The sequence below is a fragment of the Apostichopus japonicus genome, chromosome 3 (assembly GCF_037975245.1).
Source record: "Apostichopus japonicus isolate 1M-3 chromosome 3, ASM3797524v1, whole genome shotgun sequence".
In the NCBI taxonomy this organism is placed as follows: Eukaryota; Metazoa; Echinodermata; class Holothuroidea; order Aspidochirotida; family Stichopodidae; genus Apostichopus; species Apostichopus japonicus.
Genome location: NC_092563.1, coordinates 9,460,537 through 9,481,765, shown reverse-complemented (window position 1 = coordinate 9,481,765; position 21,229 = coordinate 9,460,537). Strand labels below are relative to the sequence as shown.

Below are 21,229 nucleotides of genomic sequence, written 5' to 3'. Positions count from 1 at the left end.
ATAATATAACTTCCATTGTATGCGTAACTTCGCCTAAGGTAGTGTAATCCTCCCATATATACCCGAAATAACTGCTCAGCTACTCCGATCGATATCGAGATATCGAGCGGACCTCACTTTTTTATTTACCTATTACGAAGTAACCTAACCCAAAATAAATCAAATTGAACTAGTGGAATAGAAAAAAGTAATATTATTCTGACTGTATATTAGTAAAAAATAAGGTTGGGCGAAATGACCAACACGGTTGGGCGAAATGACCATGATGGTTGGGCGAAATGACCATGCTGGTTGGGCGAAATGACCAGGCTGGTTGGGCGAAATGACCAGGCTGGTTGGGCGAAATGACCAGGCTGGTTGGGCGAAATGGCAGTTGGGCGAAATGGTTGTTGGGCGAAGTGACTAGAAAGCACCACCGGAAACCACCCCTACCCCCCCCCCCGACCGCGAATATTTTTTCCCCAAACTGAACTGACACTGAAATTATTTCCTCGATTCTGATCGGCTGATCAAAACCGTACGCATAGGTTATAAGGCTATATACAACTAGTTAAAAAGTCAAAAGACACAGACTTATCGTCAAATGCATGCCTTTTTTTGTGTACACTCACTGAGTGGCACACACTCGCTCGCCGTCTTCATGGCTACTGCATATTCGATTAGCCCTATCATGATTCATTGACTGAATACATTTTGAATTTATGACTATAAAACTAAAAGTACCGAATGTACACAAACACATCGTACATATGTACATCGGCTACATGTATACAATAACAAATGCGCTGTGTTTGATTGTGTTGTATACTATACACAATACAATAGGCTACATTACATGTGTTGTGTAGAGCGGAGTCAAGCGAGAAAACAAACGATCGAGGACTGCCTATAATGGGCGCAGTAGTTGGGAATAGTTGCTTCATTGTGTTGAGAACACTATAAACTTTCGTTCATATATACCTACCAACATTTCTGGAAAGTTGCTAATGTGAATATCTTGAATTTGTTCGTGTTGATCATACTGATATCGACAGAGTATGGAGGGATCCATGTTGAATACTAAAGTATATCACGTGCTCGCTGAGAGCCAATCAGAATCGAGGATATAATTTCAGTGTCAGTTCAGTTTGGGAATGAAATATTCGCCCCCCGGCCTTCCCTCTCCCGCCCATATTACGTGCTCTCGGATGTGGTGTTCAATGCACCCAATGTCAAAACATACTTTGCGAAAGCAAAACTGTGAAGGTTTAACAAAATATTTAACAAAATCAACACAACAAGAACAACAACGTCAACAACAACAGTCTACTGTCATAGTAAGGTGGGTTTTCATCCAAGAGCAATCTACGGTTTTCCCATCTGTAATGACTTTCTAAATTGAAAACATTCCAAATTTGAGTTGACAATGTTGAATTATAAGCAACCCGACGTGTAAGTTGTAATCCATAAGCCCTTGCGGGTTTCTCCCACATTTGTGGTCGCTTAAGCGTCGTTAAAATAACTGCTGGTTATTATCATATTATCATATAAAATGTGTCACACACTGGTAGAGTTGAGACGTTAGTCTCTTAACTGATCATAAGTGTAGATATTGATTTATTGTAATTAATTATTATTATTATCATTATTATAATTAGTATTTGTTTGAAAGCGGTCCTTCGTAACTACAGCATAGTGGTATATGAACATCATGGCACAGGACTTAAAACTTTACTTCGGTTTCTTATCTTGTAATGGCATTGTCCTTTAAGTATTATACATTCATAATTCATAAAAAAAAATCAACCAAACATATAATATATAGTTAAAAATCAATATGTTTGAACACATTTCACAAAAATTAACGTGGCAGCCTTTTTACGATCAGAATGTCCCTTTAACTTTAAAGTTTACACAGTTTAAACATTAGGTTTGTCTTAATCCGCAGTACCTATTGTTGATTCGTGCCCCACGTAATTTAATGAGAAAACTGACATTTATGTATACAGACATGATACACAATCGGAGAATTGGTGGTGAATCTGTCAACAAATATTCAGAGAAAATGTGACTTAAGCAGGAAGCTTCCTAAAAAATTTAAATGAATTATAAACTCTAATGCTTTTTCTTCTCTTTCTCTCCTTTTTTGTTGAAATTTTACAGTCACCAAAGTGATACAAATATGAAAGAATTGCTACTGTAACTTTTAAGTCTTGAACAACACTCAACAATGAGACGTTTGAACATTCATCTACCGTAGCTGTACGATTCTCTCTGAAATGACCTTCGAGGCTTCCGTAAAAATATTCATTTGCGATTACCCAGGTGCGAGATCGCGAGATTGAACGGGTAACATGAGCTTATTCGCGCAATTCAGTCCGCTTGGGTGTGACTTAAGCGCGGGAATCAAGACCCTGAATCATTTGAACGAGCGCTATACACGTGTTTTGACAGAGACAATTGCACAAGGGACACACCGAAAGCTGCATGTGTGAACCAAAGGTTGATTATCGGAAATATTGCAAGACATAACGGAAGGTATAAATATGTTTGATTAGAGATATTAGTTTTGTGCAATTGCTCTTTCATGAACGAACTTTGCTCTATTGATGTATAATTGCCCAAGTGCATTGTCGTAATTTAGCTTGCAAGCTCGGTAGTATAAATCTTGTACATTTACCTATACAGTGTGAATTTAATAGCCTGCTCAATGATCGTGAACATTTCTCTTTCAATCTTGGATGGAATATTATCCCAATCTTCTCTCGTGGGTGATTGCTGTAGCTTATATTTTGTGTGATCTATCGAGGTGTCATTCATCAAAATGTGAATGTAAAAGCATTAAGGATAGACTCTCTTTCTACGGACAGGCCTGCGTAACTGGGCTTGGTTGCGGCATAGGCATCCGTCAGCGATGCCTGTTGCAATGATAGCCTTTTAACCATAGACGGCTACGTAGAGGATGTGTACGAGAGCTTTGATATTATTTTTCATTGGTTGCGTTCTTTTACGTTCGAGAAATTCAGCATTGGAAATGGGTAAGTGAATTAAATTATTCCAGCCAGCAGCTTTTTTTATTCCTGTATATTTAAAATAGGAATGGTATGATGTGTATACCTATCGCAAACGGTATATAATAAATAGGTAACATTCGTGAACATTCAAACTTATGTATATTGATATGTAAATAACACGTTATGATAAGGTTATGTATACCGGTATGTTATTTCGCCAATAAGATCAGTCTATGAGGGATAAGGTGTCAATCTTGTATAGTTTAAATCCATTTTGTAATCTTATGTACCAAACATATATTCATAATTTACTTGAAAGAACTAATTATTATTTTTCAAGTCAAACTTTCAACGTTTCAAGTCCCCCCTTAAAATGTCAACCTCGTTCTAATCCTTTCGTTCTTGGTAATAGCTAATCACTACGTTACGACTCCGCAGTCACCTTCCTCTAAAACAACCTCAAACAGTCAATTTTACAACCTTTTGTTTTCTTATTTATCCTTATGTATATATATCCTTTTTCCCCTTTACCGCAGAGAGCACCCCATATTATATTATGAAGCCAGGAGTTCTTAGATCAAGACAGAACGAAATCAAGTGTTAAATTTCTAGTTTATCTTCATTCCCAATACAGCAGATCTTATACGCAGTATAAACGTATAGTGTCCTTTATTTCAACGCACTCGAAGTCTCTCCGCGTGCACTTGAGTGCTTGGCACGGCAAAAAACCTCACGGAAATTATTAATGTTCTTTGTCAGAGAAAAGGGCTATGTTAATTTCGTTTCGTGCTGGCTATGACGTAATTGAGTTGCATATTGTTTGTTGGTTTTTTACTTTGTAAAGAGAGACAGACATTTAGATAGCGTCATCGTGTAGAATTCATATTATTAAATATGATTCTTGTTCTATAGACGTGACAATTTATTTTATTTCAAAAAATAAAATTCGGTCTATAATATAAAAATTGTATTTTATATGAATGAACACAACATTAAAAACGCCAAGGACATGAGTCTTATCATAAAACATATGGTCACTAAATTATAATAATAATAACAAAGGGTATCGATTGCAGTTGGCAGTGATTTCCCTTAGATAGGAAATGCGGAACCATCTTACTTCAAATTAGCTTCTTATTTGGGGATTAATTACTCATTAATTACTCACACTAACCAATTTATATCCTTAATTTCGGTGAAATGATTTCGTGTGCACTGACTTTGTTTGCGCTGTAAACTATAGGCGTACACAGAAACTTCTTGAACCAGAAATTGTTCGGCGAATAAATTGATTAATTTAACCCTTTACATTCCTTAGCATAATCCATAACATTCCCCTAGCTGCTGTGCATTTTATTTGGCCTATATATACATGTAAGGCGATCACAGCATAAGCCATATCTTTTTACTACCTTTTCAGTTTTATTTTTTATTTTTATGATGCCAGATTTCCAGGAGCAGTCTTTTTTTTTACCGCTAATTTATTGGGTCGTAAAATGCGGTACTCTGGGCATGTTGTAGTCTCGTGCGCATGTAAACAACCTTTATTACTATCGTCAAGATAATGCAGTTATTACATATAGTACGCCGTCAAATTATGTTTAAACCAAACGACATATTACGGAGCTTGTCGGTTTTAAACTATGTTCAGAGGTTTTTGAACTGATATATGTATGAAAACATTGACCGCACAATGAACAGTATATACACACGGAAAAAGTCAATCTTCATTTCCTAATTCGTCCCTATAGTATCCTTGCCCTATACGAATAATGCGTTTAATATCATTTTTCATCAACAATAACTCGCCTCTTAAGGCCTCATCTTTCATCAGTAAGTGAATCGCTGATCAGTATCTCTGACCTTAAGCCTTTTTAATATCTTTCATGTCTCCTATTGTGGATAGGAATTTCTTATGCTTGCATCTAACCTATAACTATAATGGCAGGTTTGGGTAATATTTAAAAAAAAAATCTTTCATTGGAAAAATCCTTAACGCTACTGATCAACATCTGACTAACATTGTGTTATATTGTACCAGAAAAGGATTAATTTTGTGTTATTATTAAATATTTCCATAAAGTAAACAAACCTCGGGGGTAAATTATGTTATGTAAAATAAATCGTGTAGTTTATCATAAGGAAGCCAGCACAATTAAACGTACGAAGGAGACATTTTAGTTCGGTATTTCACAGTCAGTTTAGCTAGCCATGGAGAAAATAGGCACTTTGGATATGCCTGACTATAATATTTCATTTCAGTAAACTGAAAACTTTAACCGTATATTTCACCATAACATAAGCACCTACTACAGATAATATATATAGTTCAGATAACACGTATATACAGCACGTGCTGGAAAATCCTCAGTGATAAACACTAGTAGGTACATGGCATTGCCTATAATATAGTAAAATCCTTAGATGTTGTTGGTATAGGTTGTGAATATAATCGATATGTTCATTTGATAAAATCCAATATTTATTTTCTTAAACCCCAATAGTTGTTTATGTTATTGTTATATATTAAACATGGAAAATCGTGACCTCTTGTTTCAGTTGTTAAGTGCAATAACAAGCAATCATCATTTATTAACGATTCAGTCTGTTATCCGGACGTGTGTACTCTCAATAAAGTTGAAATGAACAATATACTCGGAGTAATATTTTTCTATCCAACCAAATCGTCTGTCACAACTGCAGCTTTGATATACGCAGCGCAGCTGAGTACTACAGCTACACAATAACATAATGTACATTTACTCAACGGTCACTTTACATTAAACAACCCATCAAAACATAAATGACGTCGTATAGAGGTGCATACGATATCGTGTTTCAACATTGTTCGGGATTCCAGTCCGACTGCGAATAGAATATTATCTAATAATCACTTTATGAAACAGTGCATAGACTATTGATTTGAAATATAATCGTCAGTTTTATTACAATAGCGTTAGTGTATATCTTCTGTTTCGCTTTAATATGTTTCTTTCTGCAATCCAGACAAGCCATTGTGGTATAATAATAATAATAATAATAATAATAATAATAATAATAATAATAATAATAATAATAATAATAATAATAATAATAATAATAATAACAATAATAATAATAATAATAATAATGATGATAATAATAATAATAATAATAATAATAATAATAATAATAATAATAATAATAATAATAATAATAATAATAATAATAATAATAATAATAATAATAATAATAATAATAATAATAATAATAATAATAATAATAATAATAATAATAATAATAAATAATAATAATAATAATAATAAATAATAATAAGACTTATATAGCGCCAAATCAGTAGACAAAAGTCACTGCTCAAGGCGCTTTACAACGAAAGCAGATTAATATACAAAAGAACAAGTGAAAAGAATAGTTATGCATGCTCGTCAATTATGATGTGGTTAAATTAGCAACATTCCGAGACCCAACAGTTCTTTGTAATCAATATTTATCTCATAGTATATATTCATTTAAATCTCAACGATATTCTCACGTTTTGAATAATACTATACAGTACAGCTCTTATCCTTCGATTTATAATGCTACAGTAACTTTGGAATTGCGAATTATAACTCAAACCTTTCAAGTACTTTGTTATTTTCAAAGAAAACTAGGGAAGAAGATTTACAATCTTGGATTACATTTCTTCTTCACCTGTCGACATTCAGTCATAGCGGAGTTCCTTGGAAAAGCACTCTTATGCTACAATGCGAACACTTTGTCTGTTGGGATATAACTCTTTCTTGTAACCAGATACAGTCTAGAGCATTAGCATAAAATGTAATCGACTGTCTTTCAGATAAATTTCTTCATCTTCTTCTTCCTTTCTCCCCATCTTTGACATTGATTACCTTGAGCAGCTGCTGGCATCAGTCGGCAGTCGATGATAATTGCGAGTAGAACATGGTACATTAATCCTTCACCGTGGTGTAATTGCAGTTAGGTTGCAATTGGCTTATCTTATCCTTCATTTTATTGTAAAAGTCGAAGTATGCTTGAAGTAATTTATGAAAATCAGTCAAGTCAATATAAAATGTCGAAACCAATAAGTACGGGGAATAATGGATGATAAACAGTCTCTGGGAGTTAACATGTTATGGGATGTGCTGCTTTAATTTCATATAGACATACGGGGAGTTTCGCAAGAGATGCTGGCCAAAATGTGTGGTGATAGCAGGCAATACACGCAAAAAAATGGAGTGTTGAATTTTAACACTTTCCAGGTGCAGCCGTTCACCCTACACCTGAAGGGTTACTCTGACCCTGAGTAGGGTTACATAATTTATGTAGCGTGAATTTTTTAACACCTGCAGAAGTGTACTTTCAGTTCGAGTATTCTGATTGGTCAAACCTCCCGTCAGCTGGATTCTTAGTGTAAGTACCACCGTACCGTGAACACTCATTTACCGTACCTAGCAATACTTGTACCAGTTTGTCGACATTTATCGTTACTAAATGTACTATAGTAACCACAGCCATATATACGTTCAAGCCACAAAACGTTACGTACTCAGTGTGCGATAACGAGCTACAATGGCATGAAAATGACGTTATAGGAGACTGGGGCCTGGAAGAATTGATTGAAAAATTCGAAGGTATGTTTTGATATTATGTAAGTGTACGTGACAAGAACGAGATATGCTTAGAGACCCACGACTAAGCTGGGTAGACGAATGCATTTGAATCGCTTGCGTTACGTAGACCTAACGTTAAAGTCATACTATAAGTTAATATAATAGGCTAGCTGCTGTTTGTCATAGTCAACTCATAATTGTCAACGAATCAGTGTAGCCTACATACAAGTAAACATTAAACGGAATTGCCTTCGGACGGACGGAGGACTTTGGTCTAGGCCTTTATTGTAATCTAGTGCATTCTATTCCTTTTTGTGCGTTAACCGTAACTTCGTATACCCTGCGAGTCACTTTTTTAAGTAGTACTACTAGGCCTACTAGGCCTAGTACTAGTAGTAGTAGGGTATACTTAGGCTATTTCAAGACAATGCATTTTAAATAGCATCGGGCATGGGCCTATAGAACACGCTGGTACTATGTTCAATAAGGGATAAACATATATTCATGTAATGCAATATATAATTAACACTAATTGCCATTTTAGCTTGTAAGTTGTAGCAAGTAGGCCGAAGCTGATGTGGATTGGTGATACTTTTAGACCTAGGCCTAGGCCCAACTATAATTTAGCTATCTTATGGAAGTGATCTAGCTGTTATAATTCATATCAATCTACACAATTGCAGTGGGAGTGAGCATTGCTTTAAGCATTGTTAACATGATGCATTGGTTATAAAAGTTGCCTTCCTTGTCTGATGAAAGTTTAATGCAAGTTCCTGTTTTGACAAGTAATCACTATAGGCCATCTGGCTTTCTAGATTCAAACGTACTTGAAGAAGTTAGAATCACAACTGATTAAATTGTGGGCATTTTTTTTAGGAATGTTCATGTTTTGTGAGGGGTACATGTAAAAAACTGCTTATGCTCCATGAAGGTTTTAACACAACTTCATTATGATGGGAATTTTCTTTTCTTTTCTTTGTTGTTACTTAGGAAGCATCAACTTGGAATTCTATTTGCAAAAGATTTCAGAAAGACCTCAGCAATATGTGTAACTTCTTGGAGGAAGCAAAATACACCCCAAGCAGTCATTTGTGATCATCCAGAGACATGCCCTACCCCAGAGGACATTTATGAAGCCATTGATGTTTGCTTCAAATTATTCTACCTGTTAAATCTGAATTATACCAAATTGCAAGTCTCGGTGACTGGGAATTTTTCCAAAAAGTTGTCTACAAGTTGCCTGGTGGTGTGAAACGCAACCAGATTCGAGATTTTTATGCTCACCGTGCCGACAAAAAAGACAAAGTTACTGCAGTTTAGCAGTTGTCATAGACAGAACTCCATGTTTCCTCATCTTACGGATCAGAATGTATGTAAAGTTGTTGCTTATTTGGAATTTTCTTTGGGAAGAGTTTTTTCTTTGTGTTTAATTTGGAATACCAAAGGCACGAGCCAACAACAAAGACAAAGTACCTGCAGTGTAGCAGTCATCATAGACAGTACTCCACGTTTTCTCATCCCACGGATCAGCATATATCTAAAGTTGTTGCTTATTTGAAATTGACTTTGGGAAGAGTTGTTTCTTGCGTTTAATCTGGAATACCAAAAGGCATTTGCCAACAACAAAGACATAGTCACTGTAGTGTAGCAGTCATCATACACAGCACTCCATGTTTTCTCATCCCATGGATCAGAATTTTTCTAAAGTTGTTGCTTATTTGAAATTGACTTTGGGAAGAGTTGTTTCTTTGTCTTTAATCTAGAAACAAAAGGCATGTGCAAAAAAATAAAGACCAAGTAACTGCACTGTAGCATTTGAAAATGTTGGCACTTTTAAGTTGACTTAATTCCACAAGACAATACTTTTATAGCCTAAATTGTTCGTTTTACATTTAATGGGATATAATAAATTGACCTCTGGAATAGGAAGGTAGTAGAGTAGAAAATCCCACATTCTGAATTGTTTGTGTTGTCATTGCTTTTTGCTCTCTCTTAAATGTAACTTTCTGCTGTGAGCGATTCAAACATGCATCCATATTGTTTACCTAATTACTAGGTAATAATTAACCTAAAACCTGTATAAAATATTTACTAAACGGGTGCGATGTCAACTTTTCTGGCAAAATTTTACATAACAGTATTGTATTTGCGTTACATAATAAACATGTAAAACTTTACAAACCAGCAGTTAAATATACATCCAGAAGTATAAACGAGAGAGCACTATTGTGTGTTGAGAGTCCATTAAGAATCATCTTGACACAGATGACAAATGAACACCATATGGTGGTAATTCTACTCACTGAAGCAGAACTTTGACACCCAGAAGGCCAAAAAATGTGCACTAGAGTGTTAATTATACTCCCTGAAGTGCAATTTTGACACCCAGAAGTGCTAACAAATGAACACTTTATGGTGTTAATTTTACTTCCTGAAGTGTCATGTTGACACCCAGAAGTTTTAACAAATGAACACTTTATTGTGTTAATTTTACTCCCTGTAGTGTACCTTCAACACCAGGAAGTGTTATTTTGACACTTGTATGGGTGTTGTTAAGGCAACACTCGCAAAGTGTTATATTATGTTACACTTCTGAAGTGTTAATTTGACCCGGTGGGTGTTGTCCCTAATCCAAACAGGGTGGGGTGTTAAATTCAACACTTTACGATTCAAATTTAACACTTCATTTTTTTGAGTGTAGTAGGCAGCAAAATGGCATAGCGATCACTATTTAAGGTCGTCCGTAGGAACAGTTTTCAAGACAGATTTATCTTATATATATGATTGAAATTATTCTGTAAACTCAAGAGATATAAATATTTATATCATAATCATCTTTAGGTAATTAACTTCATATAAAGTACAATGGCCTTCGATCTTGTATGTACTAGTCATCGTTACGGTATATATATAATCAACATTAATAAAGCATGTAAAGGAAAACAATGGATATTAATTTATTCAGTTTGCCCTTTACGATAATTTATATGCATCCAGACTAATCAGTGACAAGAAAAAGTGTTGATGTTTCAAAATTTTGACCAGAATTTATAAACAAATCAGGTATTTTTTTCCCTGTCGGATTTTCTTTTTTTCATAGTACGACTGATCAGTCACCAGTGTAATATGGTATACATACCAAATATTTCCATTATAAACATTAACCCGGATACCATGAATCAAGTCGAAACTAGTTTATGTTATATCTTTTAAAATGTTTAATAAGCGCACGATACAATTTATGGGAATGAGCTAGTGAATCAATCATTCTGAAGTAAAACGCCAAATGATGAAAATGGACCAGTACCAAATTACTCTCGGAAATGATTCATGATTCAGAGAGGTTACTGAGCAGCACGTATTGAAGCTAACGCTAGTGGTGCTCATGCAATGTATCTTCACATAAATGTCATGTTATGCCCGTAAATAGATCATGTACTAACACATGAACAGAATCATGTTACTTTTTCAGCAAACTTAGTCTCTTCATCAGCCATGTAACGATGACATGTAGGTTGCAAACATTTAAAAATATTCGATTTCGAATGTTCTTAGTACATTTAGTTATATAATATGCTTTTAGTTATACAAACAATAACAAGAAAGTAAAAACAATCAAAATGAATATCTTTCTATGTTAAGGTTTCTTTCCCAAAGTTAAAATATAATGGACAAGATTACTTTAACATATTAGAGTTGAAATGTTTACATTTTTGAATTCCATTTCGACAATGAGTTGATCATACATCACTTAATATTCCATAAAGACAGGACAGGTCAGCTGTGCATTATTAATACATGATATATGTTCATATAAAGAAAATCCACGTGTACTCCAAAAGAAAATATTATGAGACAAAAGCAGAGAAACAAGATATGACTCATAATTGATAAATAAGGAGAAACTGTTTTAGATAATATATTAGAATGTTTTGTACCCCCTGGGACCATCGTCAGCAATACTTGGCAGTGGAAAGAAAAAAATACAAATTATTTGTCAGTTATGAGTCGTATCTTATTTCTCTGCTTTGGTTTGATAATTTAAAAAAGGACCTGAGCCTCCCGCTTTATATGCGGACATCCTAACCACTAGGCTATACAGTGAGTGATTGGAAGTAAACAGCCAATGTTCGGTTTGGGCAGAGCTTTCGAGCAAAACTAGCTCTTCTTCAGTGCATGATAATCGAAAGTCACAAGGGGTAGTAGGAACTGAATTTTTGTATGGAGAAGATTGTCGGCAAATGTATCATATTTTGTGGTTAGCAATATCATAAGTAGTTTCACTGAAAAAAATAAATTATTATCTGAAGATGCATAGAAAATGGAGACAGAATCACAAAAATTCCATGATCTGTAAATGATGGCTCAGTTGTCACGTTCACTTGTTGATGATACTTCCATGAGATACATAGAGAGCTACCTCGAATGATAAATACATTGCCACAAATCCATGCATAAACAAGCCCTAGGGATGTTATGACGTCAAACTGTGCGCGCGGAATACATGGAGGACGGTATCTTCTATACTACTAAAATACAACGGCAAGTTGGCTTTAACTATACTCATAAAGCATACCGATGTGTAAAACATGTTTTATGTACAACGTTACCCTCAGGTGGTGAGGAAATCTCATTGTAAAATTTAAAAAACGACTGTAACAAATGGGTTAAAATGATTTATTCCTTCGAAAGTTGATTGAAAATAGTTCTTCTTTAGTGATCCTCAACCATTCAATAAACGATTTTAAAATTGTATAAGTAACATGCCAATGGTATTACATCAATCAAAAATTGTCATCGAGCCCGTAACAACATATTCGATTGTGACGTCATTAAGTGCATTTGGGTCAATCACAAAACAAAACTCGCCGACATTTCTAGGGTTCTATAGGCTGACTCTCGGTATACGTGCAGGTTTATGAAATTGTTCGTTTACCTTGAGGGATAGTTTCGCTTCTTCTATGAAGGAGATAGAGAGGAAGCACAAAACGATGACGCCACCTGCAAGAGATACCTACAAATGACTAACCTATAGCTGTCTGAGACAACGCACAGACTTTGAAAACAGATAGCGGACGGAGGCCTGTTATTGGATTTAGATCAGTTACATGTGACGAATGTCGAACTGTGTGAAACAATTTATACAAATATAATACAGTCCGTCGTCGCTCGTTGCTTTGTTCGTCTGCTATAAACAGTTCTTTCTCTACTTCGACAGCAAGACCCCTCAGGGGGAACATGTTATAGCTCAAAATACCTACATTCCTCAGAGGAAAGGTATATTGCTGGATTGCATTTAGAATACTTAACCCAAATATTTAAACGACTTAGTTCCCGACCGAGTTTCGTATTGTCGTGTTTATGCATTTGTTAAGACTATATCTCTGCAGCTATAAGTATATTGTCAGACGCACGGATGTATTTTAAAGAAGCCAAGTAATTGTGCAGGAATCAAGGGAAGGAAAGTTCATATTAGAACAAAATAGTAATAATAAAAAAATAAAATAAACATTATAAAAGGAATATCAGAAAAAATACATATCTGAAAGAAACAGCTCTTTACTCGGAGCATCATTTAAGGAGTTGTGTTCGACTGTTTATGTAAGTTACGTTATGTCAAAGCTTCAGAAGGGATTCTTACTTTAAGCATTGAAGCAGACTTTAAGGTCGTGATATTAGTGGGATGACCCCAGTATACACCATAACACAATACGGTGTTAATAGACTGCAACATAAAGAGGTTGCAATCATCGGAGTTTGTAAGGATACATTGCTCATTTTGTATACACGTTGTATACACGAATCTCTACTTGTACATTTCTCTGATGTATTCATCCGAAATAGATAACTTCAAAAAACATGCATTATGTCCTATTTACAACATTTACGTCAGCTTCCTCTCTTGCCTTAACCATTAAAAATTAATCCTCGTGAATTCATAACTATATTTGCTATTACATCCTTTACATCACTCAAGTTGCCCCTCATACATTTGTCTTACGTAAAATTCAGTTTGTTTCACGACAGTATATAGACTTTCATAGCAAAGGGACCGCAGATCCCTGTCACATTACTTATATTAATATTCCCTGCACTTGCGTGGCACTACAGGTGACCGTTTTCCGTCACTGGTAAGACTATATAAATATTTAATTTCCAGTCCTGTCAAACTCTACACGTTTATTTTTTTTTGAGTACTGGCTTTACCAACCATATCCCTGACACTTACAGCCTTTCCTGGGGAGATTTGAATTCCCTAACTACGATCACAAAAATGCAGTAGTTTAAGTTAGTGATTGACTACACTGGGGGAGAAAATTATTACAAGGAATTGAATCTGTTGTATTAATAAACCGCTAATGTCGTCATTTGACTGCATATAATTTCATTTCATTTGTCCCAAGGTGCCAAAGAGATTTATTTTATCTTATAAGAAACAGTTAAAAATACTCAGGGAACCTAATACTTTGAAAGTTTATTTTGATATTTAGACGACTCCTTTCGTCTGTGAAATGAAAAATTATGTCTGTTTTATGGAGAGGGAGAAACTATACTGTTTGCTGATTTTCTCCTGTGAGATGTTATAATGCCAAGGGATTCAAGAAAACGGCCTAACCCCGGATTAGCTGTCAGATTGGTAATGTCAAGGAAACATTTTATGATTATCTTTGAGACATATAAAAGCAGCGCAAACGCATTATAAAAGATAGTAAGAGAAGGTCATAAATGACTTTGTAGGAAACAGTTTCTTGTTTAAAGTATATCTGCTTGCATTTTTGTCGACATTTGGAAACAACCCATTAATATAACGATTGATCAAAGTATCGAACATCAACCTTATAGATGTTTTAACAAATGATTGTTAATGAATAATTAATAAATGATTACATTGGGTTCTTAACATTTCATCGCACTGCAGACGCATTTGAATGTTAGAATCACTCGCATCACACACACAAAAAGTTTTTGCTATGTTATTAAATACAATTTGACTATTCCGGCAATGAAATCCATTGTTCTCAGAATTAAGTATATTGGACCTTATGAACTTTTCCCTCTAGTTACTGCTTTAAATTGATGTTTCGTGTGTTTATTAAACGTCGGAACAAAGACTTACTAGTAATTGTCATTATTAGATAGGCCCTATCGATACAATATACATCTTAAATATTAAAATCATAGAAATCTTTGAAACAATTCCTAAGAACAAGAAACTCCGCATTTTGTTATATATGAGTAGTTCAGTTCACTGAAATCAGTAAAGACCATATATGGAACATGTGCGTACATCACCTTACAATATAAGCTTTATTTCATATTTCATTTACCGGTAGACTCTTTACAAATCACACATCCACGAACGATTTTGCATCATATTCTGTTCAAATTTAATGCCATAATAACTTGAAAAGATATAGACATGGATTAGTCATACATGTAGACGACATGGCAGTCTCTTAATATCGGTTTATTTATCCTGTGGTAAAAACATCATTTTATAGAAACCTATTACCAGGTGATATTGATTTTGCATTTATTTCAGCTTGTATAGAAAATTATGCAAAGCTGTTAAAGGAATGTGAACCAATTAATGTTTAAATAAAACAAAGCACAACTTTTTTGGTCCTTGATTTCACGCGAGTAAGGTTCAAAACAAAACTGTCATTTTTTCGTTATAATTAAATATTTCACAGTCTGATACCTTGTTTGAAAAGGTTACATGTTTTGAAAATAACCTGTATTTTTGTTTCATATTTTGCACTACAACAGTTCCTGTAGGACACATCATTGCATATAGTTTTGCCTTTATAACACAGTGTAAGAGATATACATAACATTGTTTTATTCGTACATATGTAATGGCGTTATGAGATTGTTTGGATTCTCACTTGTCTCCAACCTTTTAATCACACGTTTAACCTGAGGCAATTCTGAAGGAGAGAAAACTCTTGATCGAGTCTAAATTTTTATTAAAGTCCTGTATAGATTAGACATTTTGGCAGTGATTGTAATAGATAAAGTGACATGAACATCGTCTTAGGTAACCAACCAATTTTGCATAAGATATATATCTATAAGTGAAGGAATATTTCCGTCATTGGTGAGACTAACTTCATGGAACTAACGTGATGGAACTGTATCGTGTTTATTATATCACAGCTATACATTCACCTTTTCGGCATATACAGTACATATATCGAACTTGTACATGTAGCTCTGCAGTCCTATATATTACACTTTTGAACTAAATGTTAAAGATAAAACGGTACATGAATGTATTAAGTTGGAGCATTTTTGAAGACAATTTTTAATATGTCCTCATTCATGAAACTTTTTGCATAGTGCTAACGTATATTGATACTGAAGTGTGTACTTGCGTCAATTCTACACATATATTATATATATATATATATATATATATATATATATATATATATATATGTATATATATATATATATATAGATATATATATAGATATATATATATATATATATATATATATATATCTATATACCTCTTACAGCAGCAAAAGGTCAATATACAGTGCAATGTATTGACATTTTGTTTTTCAAGAAAACATCGTGAATCATTTATCCTTGTGGGTGTGCATGGTTTTTCACCGAAATGAACAGAATTAAGTAGAGAAAGAAAAAACACCTTTTGGGTACCTCTCGTTCGTGATGCACTAGTCAGTTCTTATCGGTAGATGAAACTGTAACATCTGTTGTTGTTTAGAAAGCTGACCAATCAGAAAACGTGTTGGAAAATTACGTCCTAAAGGCCCGTCGCCAAGGGAAATTTTGATAAAATGAAAACTGTCTAACTATACTAACATATTCACTTTATCGTTTCCATGACATTTAGGAGGTACGAGAAGGTCCGTACATTAATGTCAAGCTAGCGGCCAAGAGGATACATGCTATAAATATACCACACGTTTCGCTTAATCGGTACTTCCTGTACATGAACAGTTTGGGAAGAGTAACCTCAAGCAGCTTCTGCTAACTCATCAGTAAAACATGTCACATAATTTGTCCTTCTTTCGTTTTGAATTTATTAAGATACGATCCTCACGGTTGTGTCCGCATCATCAATTTAGTATAAAGAACATTCTCCTATATACGCAACCCTGGAGACATGAGACGAAAACACGATACTGTTGATATCCCTATATACACTCTGTCTCTGCATTGTACAATTACGAACATGGTCAGTCATTTGTCAAACTATGTGACAATATATTTCCACAATGATATCGCGGTAACTCAAGCATCATAACTGTATCATGGAATTGTTTAATAACAATGTCTGGTATTTGAACTTTTCAGTTTTGGTTCATTTAATAGAATTTCATCTCAAAGAAAGAAATCTCGCGATCTGCACCATGCACACAGCTCAGGACGATTTAAACACATACGTCGTTTATGCTACATGCACTCATTCCCAAACACCAGTTAAAGGTCGTAAACGCTATTTACTTCAGTCATATTTTAATAAACTTGAATAACGAAGCTATTTTTTATATTGTTTAATAAAGGGACTCGTAAATATACATTCGTTTCCATTGAAATAATGCCGTTTAACATAATTCAGTGAATGAAAATAATTAATAAAACTGTTTATAATTGACTACACATTGAATGTTGAGAAACTTAACTTAAACATTGACTTCTTTTGATGTGAAATATGGCTTTATCTTCTTTCATTTTTCGATGGTATTAACTGATTGAAATTAATTTATTTTTCGTCGTCTTCAAACCGATATTCATAATCATGTTATGTCATGTCATGCAGTTTTCTTAGGTAAGAAAGTAGCATTTTTCATTGCATGTTCATATGCAATAACATTACTAAACCTCTACAATGTATAACGAGGGGATAGCCAGTAACATGTTAATAAAGATCATGCATTTCCATAATTATTCATCATAATGATTCACAAAACCTTAGTAGTTTTAAACTCTCTTCATGCAAACAATATTTCCTTAAGTTGATCTATTCCAAGTTTGTTTACAATTTTCCATCCAGTTTTCCGTTGCTCATTTATTAATTATTCAAGTAATGTTTCATCAAGTTAGTATACACTCAGCATACAACCGCTTCGCTATCACTGGCAGTATCATGTTATGAAAGGGAAAATAGTGTATGGAAAAAAAAACCGAAGTTATTTATAATATCTATTAGAAGATGGAACCTACTGCGTTCATCGAGGATAGTGGCAATTTTAATTAAGCAAATTTGAAGGTTGTGTCATGTCAATTTGAGATCTGCTAGAATCCTTGGTCAACCTCGTGCAATGGCCTAGTCATTCAGTTAGCATTGCGTTCATTGACATGATTTGCTATGATAACAGCGTCACAGTTTCATTAGGAAAGTGAGTTTGTCAGGAGGGGTCAAGCCAACATGAAATATAATCTTGGAACTAATTGACATGATGCAGTTATTCACCTTGTAAATATCGAGAGCTTTAATAGAGCCAATAACTGAAAAATTGGCGAACCGAGAATTACTACGGAATGCTTGCATGGCAAGACACGAAGGGAGAGATCGCAACTATGGGATATCACTTGATATATGCTTCATAGACGCATAGACCTCCTGCTGGTGTGTGAGATAAGCGACCACAATTTCCATTCTAACTACTTCTGTGACGTAGGCGATGACTCAGAGATTGGACTTTGATATATACATTTGTGATCAGTTCATTTTCTGTGTTTGTTTTTCTTCCTATCTTGTTTCAGTGTATAGCTATATGCTATATGAAATGGATGGTAACCTTGTAATTCAAAACAAATACGCAAAATACGAAACGCAGTTTTGTCATTGAACAAAAGTTGACTTGCTTCCAAGAAGTATATTGTCAATGTGCTATGAATTAATACATAACAAATGATTCTGGAGTCAATACTGGAATAGCATATGCCTGTTTAACAGTGTAAATAAACGATGGTATTCACCTACAAATCCATTTAACAATCAGCTGATGTACAATATTGTTGTCAATAAATATGCAAAAGGATAAACCTCAGCTGTCTATCTGCATATTTCTGGGACAACGATATATCGTTTGCATTAATAAAAACACAATGCACTAGTTATACTTATACATATACATACTTGGTATATTGAAGTCAAGAAATACACACAGCTTCCGAACATAAAACAAATACGTTCATGCAATTCATGAATAATATAACACGTGCCGGAGAATATATAAAATACTTTATTTGTTATGAAATTAGCATAAAGCAGAGTGGAAGTCACATCATTGTATTTGAAAATAATGTGTTAGTAGTTGTGTATATGTCATGTAACATTTTCTAACGCAATTCCCCGACTTATATATGGTTATGCAGCTGTTAGTTAATTATCATCTTTTGATGTATTTTTCTTTTCCTATTTTATATCCAATGTGATAATTTTAATAAAATAGTATGTATCTCCATACTTGTAATCTGTAATTGGATAATTGTATTACGATGTATGTATACCTGAGCAACCTCTGTAGTATATAGTTGTAGTTCCGTCGTTATAAATCTTCACACTAACGTGAACCTCCTTGGGGATTCCACGGATTCAACACTTGATTACATATACTTAACGAACCGAATGTTGTGCGCGGCGTGGTGTTCATTGCTTCAATAAACTGGCAGTGTTGTATTGTTTTGATAAGACATTTAACTCTAATGAGGTGAGCTATGAATGTTATAGTGTACTATAGACTGTTTACGACTTCTGAGGTACTGTGTGATGTGTCATACCAAATAATATGCTCACCCTGTAGTAATATACAATTATTATTAAAACCAATCACAGCCATGTGCACATTGTAAAGATCGTATGCGTTAGAAAGAGTGATATAGTTCCACAATATATATATATATATATATATATATATATATATATATATATATATATATATATACATATATATATATATACATATATATATATATATATATATATATATATATATATATATATATATATATATATATATATATATATATATATATTTATAAATATTATTTTACGGATTTTCCTGTAAACTATGCGTCGAATTATTTTGTTATACCGGATCATACATCCCAATAGATAAACCCTCCTTCCAAATCAGTACATATAAAAACTGTTGAGCTACTCTGACGACCAAACAAAACAACAAAACAGAACAAAGTTCATGATTTGAATAGACCGTCATATTATGCTTATTTCAGCGTTATGAATTGTGTCCCATTGCCCTCCTCCACCGCCCCCCCCCCCGCCCCTCCCTTCAAAGTGACACATGCCAACAATATTGGCAGGCCTGTCATGTTAGTTTGCTGATATTGTATATTTAGAAATTACAACGTATAATTTCATAAGCATCTTGTTTAACACATTGGTCTTTACAAAGAAGATCTGTAATTTAATTTGACCTAGCGTGGTATGTGTGCGTATACCCTGTACGTTAACTTGTTCAATTGTCACACAAGACTTTTGCTCTTCAGTTCTATATATAAACATACATATGAGTCCATGTATATCACTATTGCGTGCAGTTGATTAATATACGTGTAAATCGCTATATACTCAGATTGAAAACTCAGCTCAACTTCTAAAGGATCGAATCTCGGTGAAGTCATTCGGCATAGATGAAATTCTAAGCATAGTTTTTGCCCTATGTTTTTTTTGTTCTTGTTATTATTTATATCACTCCAAATAGGCTACTCTAGGAATAATTCGCGGTTATAATGATAACCTTTGTAACCAGGTATTAATAATAATTATAATAACCGTCCATACAAACCTAAAGTAAGTCGATGTGAGATGAATGATTTTCGAGAAAAAAAAATAGCCTAATGGAATGCATAATACACAATGCCGTACAAAGAAGTAATTGCAATTTTGCGAAGAGTTAGTATCAAAATCACATTCTTAAGCAGAGGACATGGTGAAATGTCTATACTCGTATCGCTGATGGGAATTTTCCAGCCAACCCAATAATTTATTAATGTGCTAAATTATCAGTAAAAAGTCATAATAGTTTACGAACAAATGACGTCGACGATGCAGTAGCCATATTTAAATGTATTAGTCGACCCACAACAGAGCTGCTTACAAACAACGTACTGTAAAACGGACATATCTCGTATGCCACATCGAATCTCCTCTTCGGGAATTCTACATAACCGGAGGGCACGAGGTGCGTTTGTACTTATTGTTTAGACACTTTGACAATTTTAAGGATTCTTAAATATTCATTAATGTCGTCGCTATTACCTGTCAATTCTTAATGTACTTGTAATATGCCTAATAAAATGTTTGATGTGGAAGGCTGCAGTATAAAACTGCTGTAATTTGACTAAGATCCATCAAGTTCACGTAAATCAATTTATTTCAAAACTAATTTAGTAGCAGCAACATATATCACTTGAATGTGAGAATATTGGTTCCAAGTTAAACTTAACCGAGATTACGCAATAACGGTTATCATATTCGACATTGTCATTGTACACGTTTCATATACCGTAATAAACCTTTGACATGTTCACACCGTGGAACAGAATGATATAAAAGCTACTAATACGTATTGTATCCAGTTCATATGGTATTGAATATATTTCATTGTGTGTTCATAA

The 21,229-nt window shown here is 34.1% G+C and overlaps 1 protein-coding gene across 1 annotated transcript in view; it reads left to right on the top strand.

Annotated features, from left to right (window-relative positions):
* The first annotated feature begins 2,354 nt into the window (after positions 1-2,354).
* Positions 2,355-21,229, top strand: part of LOC139962598 (uncharacterized) — an 83,319-nt gene continuing 64,444 nt past the window's right edge. The window contains exon 1 of the mRNA XM_071962730.1: positions 2,355-3,017. Coding sequence (XP_071818831.1) covers positions 2,942-3,017 — 76 coding nt within the window. The 5' untranslated portion in view covers positions 2,355-2,941. The remainder of the gene's footprint in view (positions 3,018-21,229) is intronic.